The 19,481-nt window shown below is 46.3% G+C and overlaps 1 protein-coding gene and 1 long non-coding RNA gene across 4 annotated transcripts; one reads left to right on the forward strand and one right to left on the reverse strand.

Annotated features, from left to right (window-relative positions):
* The first annotated feature begins 527 nt into the window (after positions 1–527).
* Positions 528–3,308, forward strand: LOC119101357 (biogenesis of lysosome-related organelles complex 1 subunit 6). 3 transcript variants are annotated; one of them, XM_037224682.1, is made up of 5 exons: positions 528–607; positions 1,445–1,611; positions 1,897–1,984; positions 2,484–2,570; positions 2,885–3,308. In XM_037224682.1, exons 2-5 carry the CDS (start codon positions 1,469–1,471, stop codon positions 3,005–3,007), a joined length of 441 nt encoding a protein of 146 aa, XP_037080577.1. In that variant the 5' UTR covers positions 528–607; positions 1,445–1,468; the 3' UTR covers positions 3,008–3,308. The 3 variants fall into 3 exon arrangements, with proteins under 3 accessions (XP_037080577.1, XP_037080576.1, XP_037080578.1); XM_037224681.1 differs by lacking the exon at positions 528–607 and adding an exon at positions 934–1,116; XM_037224683.1 differs by lacking the exon at positions 528–607 and adding an exon at positions 934–1,088.
* An 895-nt stretch (positions 3,309–4,203) lies between these two features.
* LOC119101552 (uncharacterized) lies at positions 4,204–7,152 on the reverse strand. The gene is made up of 3 exons (XR_005094579.1): positions 6,955–7,152; positions 4,674–4,821; positions 4,204–4,305 (listed from the first exon to the last, which is right to left on the reverse strand). It is a non-coding gene; the product is annotated as an uncharacterized LOC119101552 (long non-coding RNA).
* Between the last annotated feature and the right edge of the window lie 12,329 nt (positions 7,153–19,481).

The raw sequence follows: 19,481 nt of genomic DNA on the forward strand, positions 1-19,481 counted from the left end.
TCCGTACTACCCGGAAGACGATATCTTCCCCAAGGCCCCTGTAGTCCAGGACATATCAATATCATACTCATCCGGTAAAAATGTTGTTCTGCAAATAAGGTGCGAGTGTTTCTCCAGGCACGTTTCCTAACCGCTTCCCCATGCTCCCCACTGACCACCAACCGATCGACCTTGCTGCGTCCTACGAGCATCTCGCAGTCAAATGGGCAATGGAATCACGAAATGCTGAAGGTTTTCTACCCCATCGAGCGAAAAGAAATTCACGAGGTTCACCTCTAAACAGCCTGATGTCCTCTGCTAATCGTTGGATTACCGGACTGCGCTATTTAGCATTTATGCGAGCTAGATCCCGCAGGTTTTAGAACCAACCGGTGCTTGACACCGCGCCCCCCTTAGTACGAACTCGTTTTAAATGTTCTCGACGACGCGCTGGAGGGGCCTGCTGAACAAAAGAAAAACTACGTGCCAGGTTAATACAAAAGCCGCGCGTCAAAGACGATAAAATTGTTTGGTATCTTTTATGCTATTGTTTTCAGTGTTTTTATAGCTGCGTGCATCCGTGAGTAGGTGGTGTCGATGCGGAGAATCCGTGGTGGCTGTGGCACGCGTAAGTTTCGTGCAGTTTGTTTTGCAGTTTCGCCTGAGTTTCCTGCTGCATGGTAACACATGGTTCAGAGGGAGTGCAGTATTTCACAAATTATACAGGGTTCTTTCCACGGCACCCTTCAAGTAGATGTCACTTACTTCTCAGGTATCGAAAACGATAGGCTTCAACCATTTGATTCTCTTGAAAACTGAATGATGGTTTATTTGAAGGATATCGTCTCAGGAAATCATGCCGTTTTACCCTAAATCCACTAATTGTACATTTCAGAACCAGCAGCATGGTTCTGAACTGGCAAACCCACTGCACGCCATATGGCCCTGGCAGCTGAGTGTGTCATAATGCCCCAATGACATGCACATATGCAATAAGCAGATTTATGGTAAACAGCATGCTTTTCCAAAACAATATCCTTCAAATAACTTGTTGTCCAGTTCTTAGCAGAGTTGTATGATTGAAACCTATGGCTTGTGATAGCTGAGAAGTAAGTGACATCTATTTGGAGAGTTCTGGTAAGGATTGCCCCCATGTGCTATTTAAAATGCTTTCATTATTGTTAAATGCTTGACACAGTGCAGCTTCATGTCAGTTTATCCTGGAGCATTGTGTAGTTCTGTAGATATTGTCATTTATTAGTCTTTAAGAAATGTGCAAGTTCAAAACTGCCCAGTTTCTTTGGCATTCATCCCTCAGATTAAATGTATCCAGCATTAAGAAAGCTGAACACACATTGCACAATCTACTTCTGCAATATGTACCACACTATATGCATGGTTATGACAGTTCATGTAAGTCAGGTTATACTTGCACTTAGTTATACCTGGTTAGGTGCTGTTTCAGATTAGATGTAACACATCAGGTAACATGGATGAGCCAATGCACAACCAGTCAGCTCAAGCTCCAGACAGCACAGCTGCATCACCAGTGGCTGAGACCCTGGGAAAAGGCCTTCTGGACATCTATCAACCTGCCCTAGAGGACAGCAAAGACCACATAGATGAACTCCTGTGAGTATTGTTGTGCTTGAATACAAGCTAGAATTTCTGGAATTTTTCAGTTTTTATGTTTAAGACTGTCCTTTGGCATGCCTTGATGTCATAATTACATGACACCACACACTTTGTAATGAGCATTGGTTATTTTCAACAAAGAAGTGGTGACATTCAATGACATTCCCCTTGGATGGCTTTGTCTCAGCTTTGCTTTTGTGATATTCCTAGCCTCAATATATTGGTATCTGATTGTCTCAACAGAGCATTAAGCATTTCTTGGAACATCACCTTCTATTTCAGGAATGGCCAGAATCGGTTGATAAACTTGATGCAGCAAGAGAATGGCCGTTTCAAAGAATGTGAATACACTTACAATATAGCAGAGCTGGTAAGCAAACTTTGAGGTGGCCAGTGGATAGAGGCATTTTATTCTCCAGTGGAATTGGTTTTTGAAATATCTGCATGCAAATGCTGTGGCAGATTGGCATGATGATCACAAAACCTGGCACATTGAAATAGCATTCTGGACTTGTCAGACTTGTGGATCACACCCAGAGGCACGATTTCTGTGTCACCAAGATCTTTTTGGACTCAAGTCATGCATGTATGGGCACCTTGGAATATAGAATACCTGTGGCCTGTTGAAGGTAGTAAGACTTGGTTCCCTTTGCATGCTGTTGCGCAAAGTGATGGCTCATATAAGCAACAGACGTGGGCAGCAACGCGTCTCGGGCAGCGCCTGCCACTTGTTTGGTGCGGATTGAGGGCTTGCTTGTTGTGGACTGAGGAAAGCATCAACCTACTTTTTACGTGTGTGGCACAGCTGTCCAATGAAATCACAACCGAGGTACAGTTAGTTTGAGACATATTTGTCTCGCCATTGGCAGTTGCAGCAAGTCCGCACGTACCACGGAAAATTGACGAGGATAAAGAAGCAAACAAATAGCATCCAAGAGAAGAGTGCAAAGTTAAAGGTGAGTAAACCACCCCTATAGCTCTCATTCCATAGTGAATAACACTTATCCCCAGTGTATTCATCTACCTCCCCATTCCGCGCTCTGGTGGACCACCATGTCACCTTATCGTGTTTGGGGCGCCCTCACTGGCTGACGGCGGTACTAGTATGTGACAAACGCGTCTCGAGGCGGCGCCCCGATCGCGTCCGCCTTGTCCGCGTGTGAATCGGATGTCGCATGCCCACCGAGCTCGTGCGGCACGAGACTGACGATGCCTACAGGCGACGAGCAAGGCGGGCGCGCGCGCTGACTGGTTGGCCGTCGTGTTGCAGCGGCGCTCGGTGCGGCTGAAGGAGCAGACCGAGGCCCGGGCGGAGCGGGCGCGGCTGGACCGGATCCGGGCCAGGCAGAGGGAGGAGCAGCTGGTCGCCAAGTTCGCTGGGCCGTCCACCTGAGCACGCTGTCTTAAGCACCATGCTGGGCCGTTGCTAGCCATAGAGCGGATTTTATTCGGGACTAGGAAGGGTTAGGGCATACGAGTGGCACGGGACCGCCCGGCCCCACATAGTCAGCGAGCCGGGCGCCCGTGGCTCATACAGATCTGGCGCTTCGAGTGATTCCATTGCGGCGACGCGTTGCGCTTCGCGTGTTATTGATTTTGCGTGTAATGTTGGACGGTGTCATCCACTGGTCGCGTATTATAGGGACTAAGTCCCAGGATACATGAAAGCCGTGAATATACGTGTCGTTCGTTTGTTTGTCGTTTCGAGGTCGACGTTATGCGCCGAGAATTAATGACGAATCACGAGCGAAGGTACGTCTGACACAATTTTCGTAAATGGGGTGTTCTAAATTTGCGTGGGGTTTGGAAATGAAACAACCATCTTGAAGACCTTTTAGTGCAGTTCGCGGCCCTGCTCTTCTAAAGACCCCTCCAGCTTCTGAGCTATAAGCCCGCGAAAATGGAAGTGTAGTTCAGGGCCCGGCGTCCATGACGTCATCCAAATGACATTCCATAAGCCTTGCGGCGACTGAGACCGAGATAAATACACAAATCCAGTTGCTCATATCTGGCGTTCATGAGCAGAATTTGAATACGTAACGTCCAACTTGTTTCCAATGAATGTTGTACAAGACACGATTACGTAATCAAACAATGACGTATTGAGCATATTTACTAACCAAAGAACTTGCGTCGTCTAGAGCCGTCTTTTTCACTTGTAGTTTTCACTTTCACTCAGTCTGTTTCACTATTTTACTCCCAATGTAGTCTTGTGACAAATATGTTGCTTACGGTAATTTGTTCATGAAATGACCGAATTTCGTAAAATTGAGCTCCGTGGCCGACCTTATTTTAATGACCGATAATGGTTCGCATTACTATGGCACATGCAAATCGTTTAATTGATCCTGTAAACGTCAATAGCCAACGCATGCCTGTTGTACTTCCGGCTCTCGCTCAGTTCTGCAATAAGAACCTTTCCACTTCTGGGCATCCAATGGACCGGAGTTTCGGTGGCGCAGCCCGCGCTTTATCATTCGTGTTTTGTGATGCTGTTATCTGCCACTTGCCATCTTTGTGAGCTGATGTTGGTGTTCTGTGATGTTGCAGGTAAAACAGCTACGTGCCAAATTTCTGACGAAATAAAAACACGGTTCTATTCACATGTATTATTACACAATCATTTTCAATGAGTGGGTAATATGTTCACATTCACGGAGCTCCCATTCATCCGGAACCCACCGGAGGCAGCTGAAAAAGACAAAAATAGATAATTAAAAAAACCGTCCAATGGTTCATAGTTCCCAACCTCCTCGGGGAAGAGTTCTGCATGATAGACATACCACAACATTCTATGACAGTGCAATGCAACATGCGAATAGCATATGCTTTTCAAAGCACCAGATATGCACAATTTCATTTAGCTATCAGACTAGTAAAAATTATATCATCACACCAATTGGCGACCAGTATCAGCGCTCATGCTACATGTTATGCCTAGCAAACACTGGTCCCAGTGACACACTGCAATTTAAGCGAGCAAAACAATTGGGACCTTAAAAGACACCATCCACATCTCATTTAAATTGAGGAAAGCATTTGGAAAAGTTTTCACTTACATTTACTGCAGCATTTGGTCCACTGGTGTCTTTACTTTTTCAACAGCTGATGTCTGACCATGACAAAGGGGACTGAAAATCCACTGCCGCAGAACAGGATGAAGCCCAGAGTGAGGGCAAATCTGTTCTTTACGCTGAAAGGCCAGTTCTGAAACAAAAGCAAGACAAGTACATTACAATTTGTGTGCGATAGAACAGTCACTGCAGGGAGCAGCTGGCCAGTTTGATGATAGGTGGTCTTGATTTGCAAGGGGAGAAATTGGAAAAAGTCACACTTACATGAGGGTATGCACACAAATATGTACCTGTACAAACAACTAACAAGCAAACAGCCATGGACTATAAGGATGATGATCAAATTTGCCATTGTTGGTTCCTGACTAGGGAGGGACTCCCTAGTGCCATTATGCCATTGTGTAAAGCTGAACACTGACATATTTTAGTAGTTACATAACAGGCTCAAACCATCTGCTATTCACAACAGCTTTAAAGGAGGCAAGGAAATGAGGTAATGAGGCACACAGACCCGAGGGCCTCCCAAGAACACCTGGTGACCTTGTATGTCAGCAATATCTTAAACCTTTTCTTATAAGATTTAATCTGAATCCATTGAATACAGATTTCTGGGATCTGAGCAAACACTGAACAGTGTTAGTAGTGTGAGCCCTGACCCACATCCATCATACAATTCCAGATCAGTGGTAGAAGTCTGTGGTGAAAGTTTAATGTGTGTCAGTGCTGAGCAGGTCTATCCTGCCTCCTGATGTCCTTTGACCTTTAGCACGGCCGCGGCCACTACCACCAGGCCCAGCCGGGGAACATACTTACCAAGGTGAAATAGCCAGTGCCTAGAGTGCCTCAAACCCACTCCTACCAAGTGTGGGTAGATGGATCAGAAGGCAAGTGCTCTAACCAACTGAGCCAATGGAACAGACAGTCACCCCAGATTGTGTCTGGTTTTCCACTTGCATAGTGGAGCATCCAGTCTTCGCAGGCCCCCCCCCCCTCTCTCTCTCTCTCTCTCTCTCTCCCTCCTCTCCACTCTCTCCTCTCTATCTCTCCTCTCTCTCTCTCTCTCTCTCTATCTCAGGTTAGCAGGGATACCTGTGTATCTCCCCTTGTTCCAGATGATCAAAATAGCTACATCCCAGCTGGAATTTACTGCACCACAACCATAACAGAACAGAGCATAACAGAGCCTCAGGGACAATCAAGCAGTCAATAAAGGCATTTGCCTGTCACACCTAACGAAGCATTGAAATCAAGTGACGGACCAATGCCTGTTGGCAAATAATCTGTGTCAGGCTGTGTGGCATACATGATTTAATTTGTGCATGGTAGTAGGCAGATTTTTATACCTATTGGAAAAAGAATAACTCACAACTGTTGTCTCTCAGCCCAACAAAACTGCCACAAAGTTATGCATGATGCATTTTGAATGCATTGTGTGTGACATTTTTCCTTATAAATAAAACTAAATTAAGTGTTTGTGCCTTACTTGTCTCACAGCATCCACCAAGATGCAAGTGTACACCTCAAACAAGGATTTCAAATGATGCATGAAGTTCCATGCCATTCAGAAAACTTGTACATATCCATTGTGCTGGGAAGACAACATGATCAAACAAGTACTGAAGTTTTTGAAGGTGCTTAGAGTAAAGCATAAATCATTACCAAGCTTTGGCTAGTTATCATAGCTTACCCCCAAAAATGATAACATTTAGCATAATGCCTGCCCTGGTGGAAATATACCCTTATCACAGGGTTTTGCTACACAATTTTTTGTATTATTGCTACAAAACTATTGCTGGAAACCAAGTAGTTAGGGCTTGTAAGAAAAAACTAGGCAAGACCTTTGAGTGACCAGCCCAGACCATTGCAAGCCATCAATTTCTTGAAACATTGGTTCTCTGCACACCAAAGTTTGCAATCATTGTGTGCCAAACCTCACATTCATATGCATAGTATGCATGCACTGGAATTTTTGGTTATATTGCCAGTAGCTTACATGCCACTGCTGCACCAGCCATGTTCAACTTAGCATGAATTATATGCTAATGCATGCTAAGCCAAATGAAACAGCTCTGCCATGTGAATGGAACTTCATAGACTAGGGACCACTGCATTCTCACGTTGTAAGTAACTGCATTCGGGTAGGTGCGTTGCACTGCAACTGCTAAGCAATAGTTTCACATAAAACCCGACGAAAAAATGTCAGCTTTCCACGAACAATTTGCAAAAAGGCAGGAGTAATGACAAAAGACGTTCACGCGCTTCTTACCGCCATCGGGATGCCGCCATAATCGGCAACTCCCGCGCGCCGGACAGCCGATGTGGAGAGCTGGCGCACCCCAGTCGCTACTCTTGCAATAGGGAACATTTTACAGGTTACGGGATGACCCTCTGCCCACCAAGATTTAATGAATTGTCCGTGAACCCCACCTTCTCGCACCAATACGTAGACAAACGCTGAGTTCACCCCCTGCGCAGCGCCTGGCAAATAGAGGCGGCCCGTAATTTCCGAGTTATTCTATGCACTCATAAGTACAGCTGTATACAGGGTGATTATCTCGATGCTCAGCTAGTTACTTTTAAACAGATTTTATTTGTGCCTTTTCAAGTTGTTTTAGCAATTTTCTCAAGGAAGAACCGAAAATGTGTCAAAAACACTTATTGACATTCCAAGTATCACTATCAACCGTGGAAAAAACCTGCCCATTCTTATTTACTTTTTTGCTAGTTAGGTCGCGGGGGATGCAATATCTCCATACCTTTATGAATTTGCTACTAATTTGATTCACTTCATGAAATGGAGCACAGAAAATAATTTATTGGATTTTTTCATTCATTCTTTTTCTGTACTCTGTTCGGTTGATCAAAGTATAATTCAGTGCGTTATCGGTCAACTGACTTGAATCAGCTTACACTGTCGCCAAACGCTCATACGGATAGGCAATTGGCGAAATAAAGCTATTCGTTCTCGTAAAGCATAGGCATGGGAACGTTTCAGGTAGTGGGGCGCAAGCTCAGGGCGTACTTCTGGAACTTCTCCTGGAAAGCAAAATGTTCCTGAAGTAGGATGACCGTGAAGAAGGGGCGGAGGGGGGGGGGGGGCAGTGATGGAAGCTGTTCTCGCTCTGTGATCAAAGGTCATAGCTGCCATGCTAGATATGCATCCTGAGCTGTTCTTCAATAGTGCACAATTTTGTCTTTTCGACCTATCTATGTCATTCGGCAAGTCAGGTTATCCAGCTTTCCAGGATTATTCGTCCCTTACAACATTGCCTTTCCTGGGGAGGCGAAATTCCATGAGCGGGTAGCATTTTAGGTCATTGAGGAGGCATCTGCCTCCACAGGGTAGATGCCAAAATACGGCCTGGACATAGGCTGGTTAGAATTTTGAAAGTGAACCGATTGCTCACAACGCGACAGATTTGTCTTGTGCCTACATTTTGCTTGCTACTTTTCAAGAGATAAGACCCGTCGCGGCATTTAAGGTGGAAGCGAATTCGGAAGCTTGAAACTGCCAAAAACAATGCGCCAAAAGCGATAAAACTGGGGATTCTCCATTAAGAACCAAGCCACAGAATAAAGGCCTTTCTGTCAGATATTCCTTCTCTGGGTCCTGCTCCCGTCCGCCGTCGGCGGCCACTGCCCTGGCCCGGATGCTTCCCGCATGACTGACTGCGAACTGATCGTATGGCTGCTTTGCTGCATATTTCTGGATGAGCGTTATCACTAATCAATGTGTTAAACATATGATGGACACCTGCAACAGCATCCTTTTCCGAATTATCTTTTCTCACACCACACCATCGCAGAAAAAAACTCTCGGAAAACCGCCTGCCTTTGATATGAATTGGTCTGACGGACATTTAATTGCCTATCATTCAACGTAGCCAACTTGGTCAGCTTTTGTGTATAGGCAGGGGCGTAGCCAGATTTTTGCCAAGGGGAACACAGTGTTGGCAAAAGACCCTCCTGTGGTGAACCCCGCGAAAAAAGAATACCCCGGATAAAGCTTACTTGTTAACAAGGGCCCCGTTTTTCTTCGTTTTATTGTTATTTTTACCTTGCAACCAGAACAGAAACCAGAAGCTACCGTGCGATCAATTTTGTTTGCGTTTTGAAATCGATATACTGCAGAAATTAGGTGTTGAACGACCGCACGGTACAAATTACTGGTTGTCTTAACTTACAATGATTTAGTGGGAATTTCCAATGGTCTTCCTGAGCCGAAAAATAAACAGCTTTGTCAGATTTTTTATGTAGGTTCTGCAGACAATAGGACATGGTGAATGTGGATTAAGAATCGATATGGTGATCAAAATTTGAAGATGAAAATTTGGTTGTAGACCGAGTGGTCAACAATGTACTAGCATTGCCACGCGATGTTTATCTGGTTCAACATGCTATGTTCAACATTCAGTCAGAATCCATCGGTGATACAATTTATGTAACGTGGTTTTTTGACATGCGCGCTCGCAAACCTTAGCAACAAAAACCCTCGACACGAGGTGTTGCAGTCTCCATCGTCGGCGGAGTGTTAGCCCGGTGGCCTACGTTTAGCCTTGGCCCACCGGTGGACGAAAATGATGACGCTTCCGAAAAATATACATTAAAAACTGAAATCGGCCAATGATACAAGTTATGTGACATAGTTTTGAGCACGCGCACTCGCAAATTTTAGCAACGAAAAACCTCGACGCCAGGCGCCAGTTGCAGACTCCGCACGCCACGCAGGGTCGGCCCAGCAACTTATACTGAACGATGGCCAACGGGTGGACGAAAGTGATGACGCTTCTGAAAGAAGCATCTTAGAACGCTTCAGGACATCAAATCTTACGTTTAAAAGGCAGTCTGGGCCCATATTTCGCGTGGGCGATTTTTAGACTGATGGTAGGAGCGGATTGGCCCTTCAAGCACCGCAAATTGGTGCTGGAATCTGATGGTAGAAGTGGAAGAGTAAAGGTAGAATGTCCATTTTTCGTGTTTCTGTAACTATTAATCTGTCCAGAAGATAGATTAGCACGGTGCCCGCCGTCTGGTGGCACTTGCAGTGACCGACGCCGTTCGGTTTCGCGGAAGCTGCAACCCGGGCCATCGCTGTCATTGTTCGCGAGGTTGCGGACGGGCATGTTAAAACCTTTTGACGTTATTTGTTTTGCCAATCCATTCCGAAAAATGAGCATTTTCAAGCAGACATGACATGGCTTTGTTCGTTTTTCTTTTGCTCATTTCGATCCTCTATTCAACAATAATGGGACCCCCACTCTATTCAATAACATTGGGACCCCATATTTCCTTCCCTTGAGTAGAACACCAGGGACCCATGAACATTTCCAGTCCAGGGCTAAACGACCATCCCGTCTCATCGCAAAGTGTCTTCTGGCTGACATTCTGGCGACACGGGGCGGGATCTCCTGGTTGATACGGAGGCCCTTAGAAAGATGCATCATATCACATTGTTCCCCTCCTTGACACGGGAGGCTTTCTGACCCGTGGAGTTGGCCTCGGATCAGCACAGGAACCCTCACTGACGTAACAACATCTTTGATTGCTGCTTGCTGCAGGTGGTCCAATATTTGTCACATGGACTCCAGTTCCATATTTTCCTGTGTTCTTCGGAGACATTGAGGACTCCCTGAAAGTAGATTGTAGACAAAATGTTAGTCTAAATTTGTCTTAACATGGCTAATCCATGTTCGTCTAAAAATGTCCAATGTTCGGTCAGAACTGATGACTGATAATGTGGCGCGTGGCGTATCTATCCGCCGCGGGCCACGTGCTGTTTTCCAATGTGTGAGTACGGTTTTTGTTGTTGCGTGTGGCCCGAGTGCTTATTCCAGACATGCGTGCCAGGACGTTCAATAGGGGATGGCCCGTAAAAAACAACGACCCCATCGGAGTTGGGCGTTTCAGACAGTGAGACAGGCACAGTATGGGGAGCCCTATCGGCCTGACGCGTCGACGACTGGACACTTGGGGTCCTCACTTCGGCAAAATGTAAGCCAGGCGTAGGAATCGCCGATCATTGGCGATTCCCGAGGTAGCTGGCCCTTTTCCCCCTTTTTGGACATTTTAAGAAAACGTGTTCTGTGTTTTTTTTTATTGCGTATTCGCACATTATTCCTTGCCTATTATATGCCGTGTGCTACTTCGTGTTTGCGTTCTACTCTTTCGTTAACTCTGCAATACATTGATAGGTTGCGAGACTTGATGTTCAATTGTGCGTCTGCCAAGTGAATGTCAGATTCATCAGTTATAGGTTGCTGTATGACTTTTTTATTTCCAATAGCTTTCATTGAACCACGGCTGGCAATGAGCGACGAGCAGTACAGCGGAGAAGCTGGCGGATTGATCTCTACGTGTTCACGCCATCAACGGTAAGTACTCGCCGGGGCTGTTTTAGTCATGGTGTATTATGTAGACACATTGAACAAAATATTGTCGACACCGACACTGACGAGAGTTTGGCGGTCATTATCGAACAATGCTAATATGTTCGCGAATTATCTGATAGCGTTTGTTTCGACGCAAAGACAAGGATCTGTTCACTTTCATAACGACTCAGGCAGCTATACATAAGAGTATGTGCGTTCACCGTTGTCGTTCCGGGGGGCAGTTGGCGATACACCACTTCTGTCTTAACGGTGAAGTCGTTTGACATATCCCTTGATGCTTGTTAACTTACATACCCGCTGAGCTTGACCCCAAATGCCACATCACTAAAGACTAGGACTCGCGTGCCACGATGCCTGATTAAGGACGAGGCTGTTGAATTTTGTTATCTTTTCGCATGTTAAAGGGGAGGATTGCTATCATTGCATCGCATATCGCTACACATTGAAATTATTAATAACATAAAATACTCTGATACCGATATTACAATGACTATCACTTGCGTGCTACCAGGCTTCATGAAAAGCCAGGCTGTCGCTTTTCCCGGAATACTGCATGCACAGAGGAATGCGTCGTAGCTGACGATATACCACTTATCACATCTTGACCTGTTAACATAAGAAATGCATACATGATCACATATTGACCTAATTACTATTTCGGAACGACCAATGCACGACCCCGACGTAGTAGCTGCGGCATGCTATGTACCCTGGGCTTAAGTTCAACGAAAACAAGTATTAACCCCATCATTGACCTGCGGAGCTCCGGCTGTACTTGTTGATATGATGCACCATAATGAGGCCCATATTATAATTCAAATTAATGATCTTGCGTAGCTCATATACTGCGTACAGCTTGGGCCGACTGTGAATTTTCCACGAGTCGATAAAAGTTTTTTTGTGTCACCACGAGCTAAATGCGTCACAGATGTTTAGCATTATGAGTCCTTGCGGGGAGCGATGCAGAGTCATGCGCGGTGCGTAAGCAGTTGTGTAACCGTAGATTGAAAGGTCCCACTCCCTACAGAAATTAGGGAGTTGTCTGTTGGTTGTTCTCTCCGCGACTCACAGATGTGGTGAGAGGCGTCTTTGCGCGTCGCTGGCCTCTGGTGAGAGTAGCAGTGGCAATTGTACGGTACCATGGATGGATTCGCGACTCGCAAAGCGTGAGGCTAGTTCTTCAGTTACCCTCTTGCGACTACCAGAAGGTGGAAGTCGGAAAAGGACGATGGGCTGTCGGAAAAGTTGGTTGATTTTTCCGTTGGTGGATTAACACGCGGCCACAGAAAGGAGTCTGCTAAGATGATCATTCGGTCGCTGAAGGTACCGTTGTTGGAATTATTATGGCGATTCCAGAAGGCCAGGTTTGCACACATGAACTGATGAGGGATTCCGGCGTGCCGATGAGGTATTTCGGCAGTATTCTGTGGCGAAAGAATGTGGGGGCTACGTGGTGATGCCGCGGTGAGCTTTGCATCTGGTGCCTGCTATTTACTGGGGATAAATTCCGATGTATGCGAGGTGCATGGCTGTACGGTCCCGTCCATATATGAAGGGGTCTGGTTGCTGCACGTAAGCTGCAGGCTGTGTGTATTGCCCACACTATAGGCCTCCCTTTAATATGGCCGGTGACAAGCATGGATGAGACAGTGTGAAGGTAGGAATGCTAATTCCGGAATCCCAGTTAAGTGACGTTTGCTGCCCATGTTAGGACGAAAGCATCCGTTTCGTAAAAGCCCACGTGATGTTGGCGCGCCAATGTTTTCGCCACCACCCGCAGTGGCTCCCTGTTAGTCCGTTTATGACGGAGAGTTGCCTCAGTGGTAACTATCCGCAGATCAGCACTGTGAGCCAAGTAACCAACAGTCGTCATCAACAATACATACAATTAATCCCAGCAGATATGATTATTGCCCGTAGATATATTACTCTCAAGAAGCCGTTTTTTCGTGAGGTTCCTTATTCGTGAGTACAGCCGCTATCTCTTGAAAGGTATTCTGTAGTGAGACGCTAAGTATTTCACCAAACCTTCTCTGTATTTTAGTGCACCTACCCTCTCTGCTGCCCCCACGGCGACTGCCGACAGCGGGGGCCGCGAGCCGGGGCCGGCCTGCGAGCTGCGGCGGCGGCGCGCATCTGCCGCGCAGCCGGGGCCGGCCTGCGAACCTGACCATCTGCCGCGCCCCGCCCCAGCAGGGGCGCAGCACACAAAGTACAACTGCACTACAAACATATTCATAACATAATGCATTACACAACGTCATGTGCGAGCACGTAACTTCAAAAAACCGTACAGGGACTTCAGCAAAATTGGGTCAGTCACGACGCTTGTTGCTTATATGCAAGCTGGGACTTGAGAATCACGTGCTTGTCGTATGGGGTCGGTGAGAAATCCGTCGGGTAAGCACGACAATATTGTCTGAAAAATGAGGAGCCAGTACTCTCATCTGGAAAAACCGCGCACAACATAACAGTGGCCAGTATGGCAGATGCCACCTAAGAGGGAAGCGAGAAAAAGCAAGAAGCCTAAATAACGATGCATGTTGAATGGAAAAATATTCTCGCCTAGCCATAAAAACTAGGTTATGTGGTTTTTAACATGCGCATTCGCAAGTCACAGCAACAAAAGCCTTGACGCCCAGCGTTGTAGTCTCCGTAGGCCGCACGGCGTCGGTCCCGTGGCTATGACACTGAGTGATGGCCAATAAGCAAACGAAAAAGATGACCCATTTTGAGGAAGATGGCTGGTGAACTAGGTAAATCGGCATGCATGTTTAATGTAGTGCAAAACTAAGCTCAACACAACCTTAATCTAAAAAGTGTGGGGGGGGGGGCATGTCCCCCTGGCCCCCTGTTCCTACAATCATGTCGTAAAGCGCTTATGAAACATCGTTGTTGCCATAAGCTGTCTCATACTGGACATATATGGCACACAAGGGCCAATGCTGGACGGTCGCTTTTCCGCTTTTTACGCAACCATGATACAGCAGAAAGCATTAATATAGTCCCACTGCAGATATACAGGCCGACTGGGATCGCCAACACCCAACCGTCGCTCTGTTTCTTGACATCACATCGGTATTTAACAAAGTCCATCGCGACACCGTGATCTGCAATTTGCATGCTCGTGGCCTTAGGGGCCACTTGGAGTATTTTCTCTGTAAATTTTTACGGACTCGTTCCCTTAATATATGCTGCCAACACACGGCATCTGACTTTCACCGTATGTACCATGGTGTTCCACAAGGTAGTACACTTTCTCCAACACTGCTTCCTATCGCCATCAATGATGATTTCTCACACCCTCCAACACCGTAGGATGTATTCTATATTCGCCGTTTGCTGACAATCTTACTACATAGAGCTCACACACAGACTGTCAAGAGTCCTTCTCAGCTTTACAAAAGCGATCGATCACTGTGTGAATCGGTGGCCAGAACCGGGTTTCTTTCTCTCCGCTCCGAAGTCCGCCATGCTTATTTTCAAACGAGGTCCCTTATCGTCACTTGCCGTCTCTCCACAAGTTTGTGGTATTCCTATACTATTTTGCAAGTCGCACAAATTTCTGACAATAACACTGGACTTAAGTCTAACCTTCGAAGCACACATAGAGGATGTCAGAAGCCGTTGCTTTAAACAGCTTAACGTCCTCAGGTGTTTTGTTGGTCATGCCTGGGGTGTAGACCGAACGACGCTTACCACACTTGATATAGGTCTCATGCGATCAACACTGGAGTACATCTGCTTCATGTTCAGCATTATCTCTGTCAACCTTTGCAAACGCTTGGAAGCCATGTAAGCAAACTGTCTGCGTCTGGTCACAGGGGCCTTCCGCACGAACCCGGTTCTCGCCATCCATGCTGATGTAAGGTGTCAGAGCACCTGTGTGCTAGCTAGTAAATGTTTGCGTAGTTTGGCGAGCGTCGCCTGGAGGCGCTCGCGCCACCCTCCTCCTGCCCCAGGCGCCCCGTGCGAGGGACGTGGCTACGGGGCCAGGAGAGAAGGTAGTAATAAAGAGAAAACTTTGAGAGCCGCCGGCGCGAGGTCGGACGTGCAGGCGGGACGTACTGTGACGAGTGCATGTAATGAGTGTCAAATACAGAAGTGACTGGACGTACCGTGTGTACCAGTGAGCCGGAAGCGAGACACCGAAACACCAGAACTTACACTGACACCAGCCTGCCAGAACTGGCAGACTAGCGTTATTTCTTGCTGCTCCGGTAATACTACAAATCTCAAAGCATGCTGAGCCACGCGGTATGCGCTGCTTTTAAAACCAATAGACCGCACCTATTAAGATAGCAGCGAAGGTCGGGCTTCCTGTCAGACGCTGTCAAACAGGCGCGACGAACTCTTGACATGTCATGTATACGTGTTGAATCCTCCATTGAAGCCTTTTTGGCTTTGTAATAATCCCTCAAAGGAGTTTCTATTTAGATCTAAAAAAAATGGGAATTGCCTCCTGTTGGGGTACGATCTGCCTTCCTGGAGTATCGAAATAGGTACGCTGAATCCTTTTTCTTTTTGGATGGATTTGGATAGATGGATTGGATGGATGGATGGATCTCGGACACCGATGGATCTGCTCATGGTGACTAGGTTGGTGCAGCAGCCGTTGGTTCTGACTTTTGATTCACCGGACGTCTTTCAAGACTTCAGCACGGTGTTCTCTGCGGATCGTTTACTTCCGCAGAGTACTGTCGCACATCAGAGTCAGACGCATTTCTCAGGCTACGACTTTCACAGACTCTAAGGCACCGCTGCAGGCGCTTCAGCGACTCGATGATTTCAACCACCCGGGAGTGTATGACATTCATAATATAATATGCTTTCGCCACCTACCGACCAGCATGTGACCTTTCTGTGGATACCGGGATATCGTGGCATCGCGAGAAATGCCTTCGCCCCTTGCGAAACAAGGTGTCCGTCTATCCACACCTCTGGAAGTGTCTTTAGCACTGGGTGGTGCTCTCGATTCAACTTACGTCCGTTTCGCTTGGTATTTGCAGAACCAGTGGGATGTTTCGCATGCTGGCCACATGCATTGAATCAACCTACACTCCAACCATGGGCGACGTGTCAGCAGGAGAACAGGCAGAGACGAGTGGTTTTGGTGCGCTTGAGATGTGGCCACATTCGCCTCATTCACAGCCACTTCTTCATTCGTTGTGCACCACCGGTCTGCGAGACTTGTAATGTCCAGCTTACGACAGAACACGTATTGGTTGGATGCATTGCTCTTACTCGAGAACTATGTCACGAATTACTTGTTAACACACCGCCTTCCCACACACTCCAAGCGCTGCTAGGTGACAAGCATCCTGTCGTAACCGATCTCGTCTTGGACTTCGTGAATAAATCGCCATTGGGTACGAAAATCTGACGGGAACTGATTCATGACCGTGAAGTTGGCGACTTATTCAGCGATTTATTCACCAAGAAGTTCCAGCTTTTTTAAAAAAGGTCTCAAGGTGAATTATTGCACGAGAACATCGAAAGTGACCTTTATTTTGCAATATCATGTGGTCTTCGAGGTCAAAAGCTGGGTCAAAGAACGGGGAACGCAACATCCCCAACAATTACCGGCCGATTTCAATCATCAACAAATTCACAAGCGCAAGGGCTAGCGTCCGTCAAAAAGTCGCGCCTCTGAAGGTCATCCTTCAAGGTCAAACGCGGGCTCAAAGGATGGGCAACTCCATATCACACAAAATCACCGGCCGATGTAGACTTAAAGGCACGAAAATATTTACAAGTTCGAGAGCTAACGTCCGTCAAAATGTCCTGACCTCTCAAGGTCATCCTTCAAGGTTAAACACGGGCTCAAAGGACGGGGAACTCAATATCGCGCAAAAATTCCCGGCCATTCTTAAACTTGCCAACATCAAAATATGCACCGCAGAAATAACTAGCGTTCGTCAAAAAGTGCTGACCTTTCAGGGTTACCCATCAACGTCAAGTACAGGCTCAAAGGCCGGGAAACTTAATATCACCCGAAAATTATCGGCCGATTCAACTTTGATATTACATTTAAACACCAAAATGTTTACCACAGAAGAAACTGGCGTCCGTCAAAAAGTCCTAACCTCTCAAGGCCATCCTTCAAGGTCAAAATCAGGCTCAAAAGGCAGGAAACTCCACATCAACCAACAGTTACCGGCCGATTTAAAACTTCCAAATATCATCATGTTCAACACAGAAACGATTTAACAAAGGATAAATGTTTGTCAAAAAGTCACGATCTCTCAAGGTCACCCTTGAAGGTCAAACACAGGCTTAACAAACGGGACTAGTTTCGCGGACATCGTCCGTGAAACTACGGAAAGGACTACCAGTTCCTTTCGTGGCGTATATTCTGGTGCTCGCAAGTTAAAATCGGCCGATAATTTTTGGGTCACATAAATTCCCCGTCCTTTGAGCCCGTGTTTCACCTTGAAGGGTGACTTTGATAATTCAGAACTTTTGACGGACGTTTCTTTTTTTCTGTGTGGAATATTCTGATATTTGGAAGTCAAGAATCGGCCAAATTTTTCTGAGTGACATCGAGTTCCCCGTCATTTGAACCTGTGTTTGACTTGTAAGGATGGCCTTGAGAGGTCGGGACGTTTTGACAGACGCTTGCTCTTGATCATATGAATATTCTGGTACTTTTATGTTTAAAATCGGCTGGTGCTTTTTTGCGATATGGACTTCCCCATTCTTTGACCCCGCGTTTGACCTTAAATGGTGACCTTGAAAGGTCATGATCTTTGATGAACACTAGTTTTTTGGGACGAATTTTCTGACAATTGCAAGCTTCAATTCGGCCGATGATTTTTGGGTGATATTGAGCTCCCCGTCCTTTGAGCCCACATTTGACATTAAAGTGTGACTTTGAGAAGTCAGAACTTTTCGACATACGCTAGATCTTTTTGTGCTGAATATTTTGATATTTGCGAGCTTAAAATCGGCTGATAATCTTTTACTCATATGGAGTTCCCCGCCTTTTGAGCTCGCGTTTGAACATGAAGGATGCGATTGAGAGGCCAGAACTTTTTGGCGGACGCTAGTTTTTTCAGTGGTGAATATTCTAAGATTTGGAAATTTAAACTCAGACAGTGATTTTCGGATAATGTTGAGTTCCCCCGTCTTTGAGCTCGCGTTTGTTCTTGAAAGGTGATCTTGAAAAGTCAGGACTTTTTGACGGTCGCTAGTTCTTTCTGTGGTGAATATTTTGATATTGGCAAGTTTAAAATCGGCCGGTAATTTTTGCACGATGTGGAGTTCCCCGTCCTTTGAGCCCGTGTTTGACCTAGAAGAATGACCTTAAGAGGTCAGGACTTTTCAACGGACGCTAGTTATATCTGCGATAAATGTTCTGACATTTTCAAGTTTAAAATAGGTTGGTATTCTTTGGTGATAAGGCGTTCCCCCGTCATTTGAACCCGCGTTTGATCTTGAAGGATAGCCTTGAAAGGCCAGGATTTTTTGACGGACACTAGTTCTTTTTGTGATGGACTTTGCGATGCTTACAAGTTTAACATTGGCCGGTAATTTTTCGATGACATTGGGTTTCCCGTCCTTTGAGTCCACGTTTGACTTTGAGGGGTAACCTTGAGAGATCGGGACGTTTTGGCGGACGCTAGGTTTTCCGTGGTGAATATTCTGATGTTTGCAAGTTTGAAATCGGCCGGTGGCCTTTTGGTGATATGGGACTCCCTGTCCTCCCAGCCCGCGTGTGACCTTGAAGGGTGACCTTGGGAGGCCAGGACTTTTTGACGGATGCTGGTTCTGGCGCTTGTGAATATTTTGATGCCTGCAGCTTGCAAATCGGCTGGTAATTTTTGAGTGATATCGAGTTCCCCTCCCTTTGGCCCTGCCTTTTACCTCGAAGGTCACATGACATGGCAAAATAAAGGTCATTTTCGATATTCCCGTGCCGTAATTCACCTTGAGACCTCTTTCAGGGATACCCGAGTTCGTAGCTGAATAAATCGCTGAATAAATCGTAAACTTCACGGACGTAACTGCTTTGCCGCTTAGCCCCGTGGTACCCAGGAATAATGCTGGGGAAACGTCCGGCACCTTACGGCACCCTAAAAACGGTTCGGCATCCTACGTAACCACGCTTTTACTCACCTGTTTTTCCCCGTATGTATGCAATGAATTGTGATCTTGAATGATGGTCTTCATTGACCATATTTTCCGCATTGCGGGGCCCACTAAAGCAATATTACATATGTGATGAGTTCCCGTGCTCCCCTTTCTAAAGTGGCCACCATGCTTATTTAGGATGAGCCAGTTTTTGTGCGGGATTAGGTATGGAGACTTGCTTTCGTTCCTGGCGAATAACGTAAGTTGAAGCCACTAAAAAAAAAACGCTTTCTCATGACCCGTATGTGACTCGCGGAGGCGTTTGCCGTAT

This window comes from Pollicipes pollicipes, unplaced genomic scaffold (genome assembly GCF_011947565.3).
Source record: "Pollicipes pollicipes isolate AB1234 unplaced genomic scaffold, Ppol_2.1 Scaffold_4881;HRSCAF=5763_pilon_pilon_pilon, whole genome shotgun sequence".
Lineage (NCBI taxonomy): Eukaryota > Metazoa > Arthropoda > Thecostraca > Pollicipedomorpha > Pollicipedidae > Pollicipes > Pollicipes pollicipes.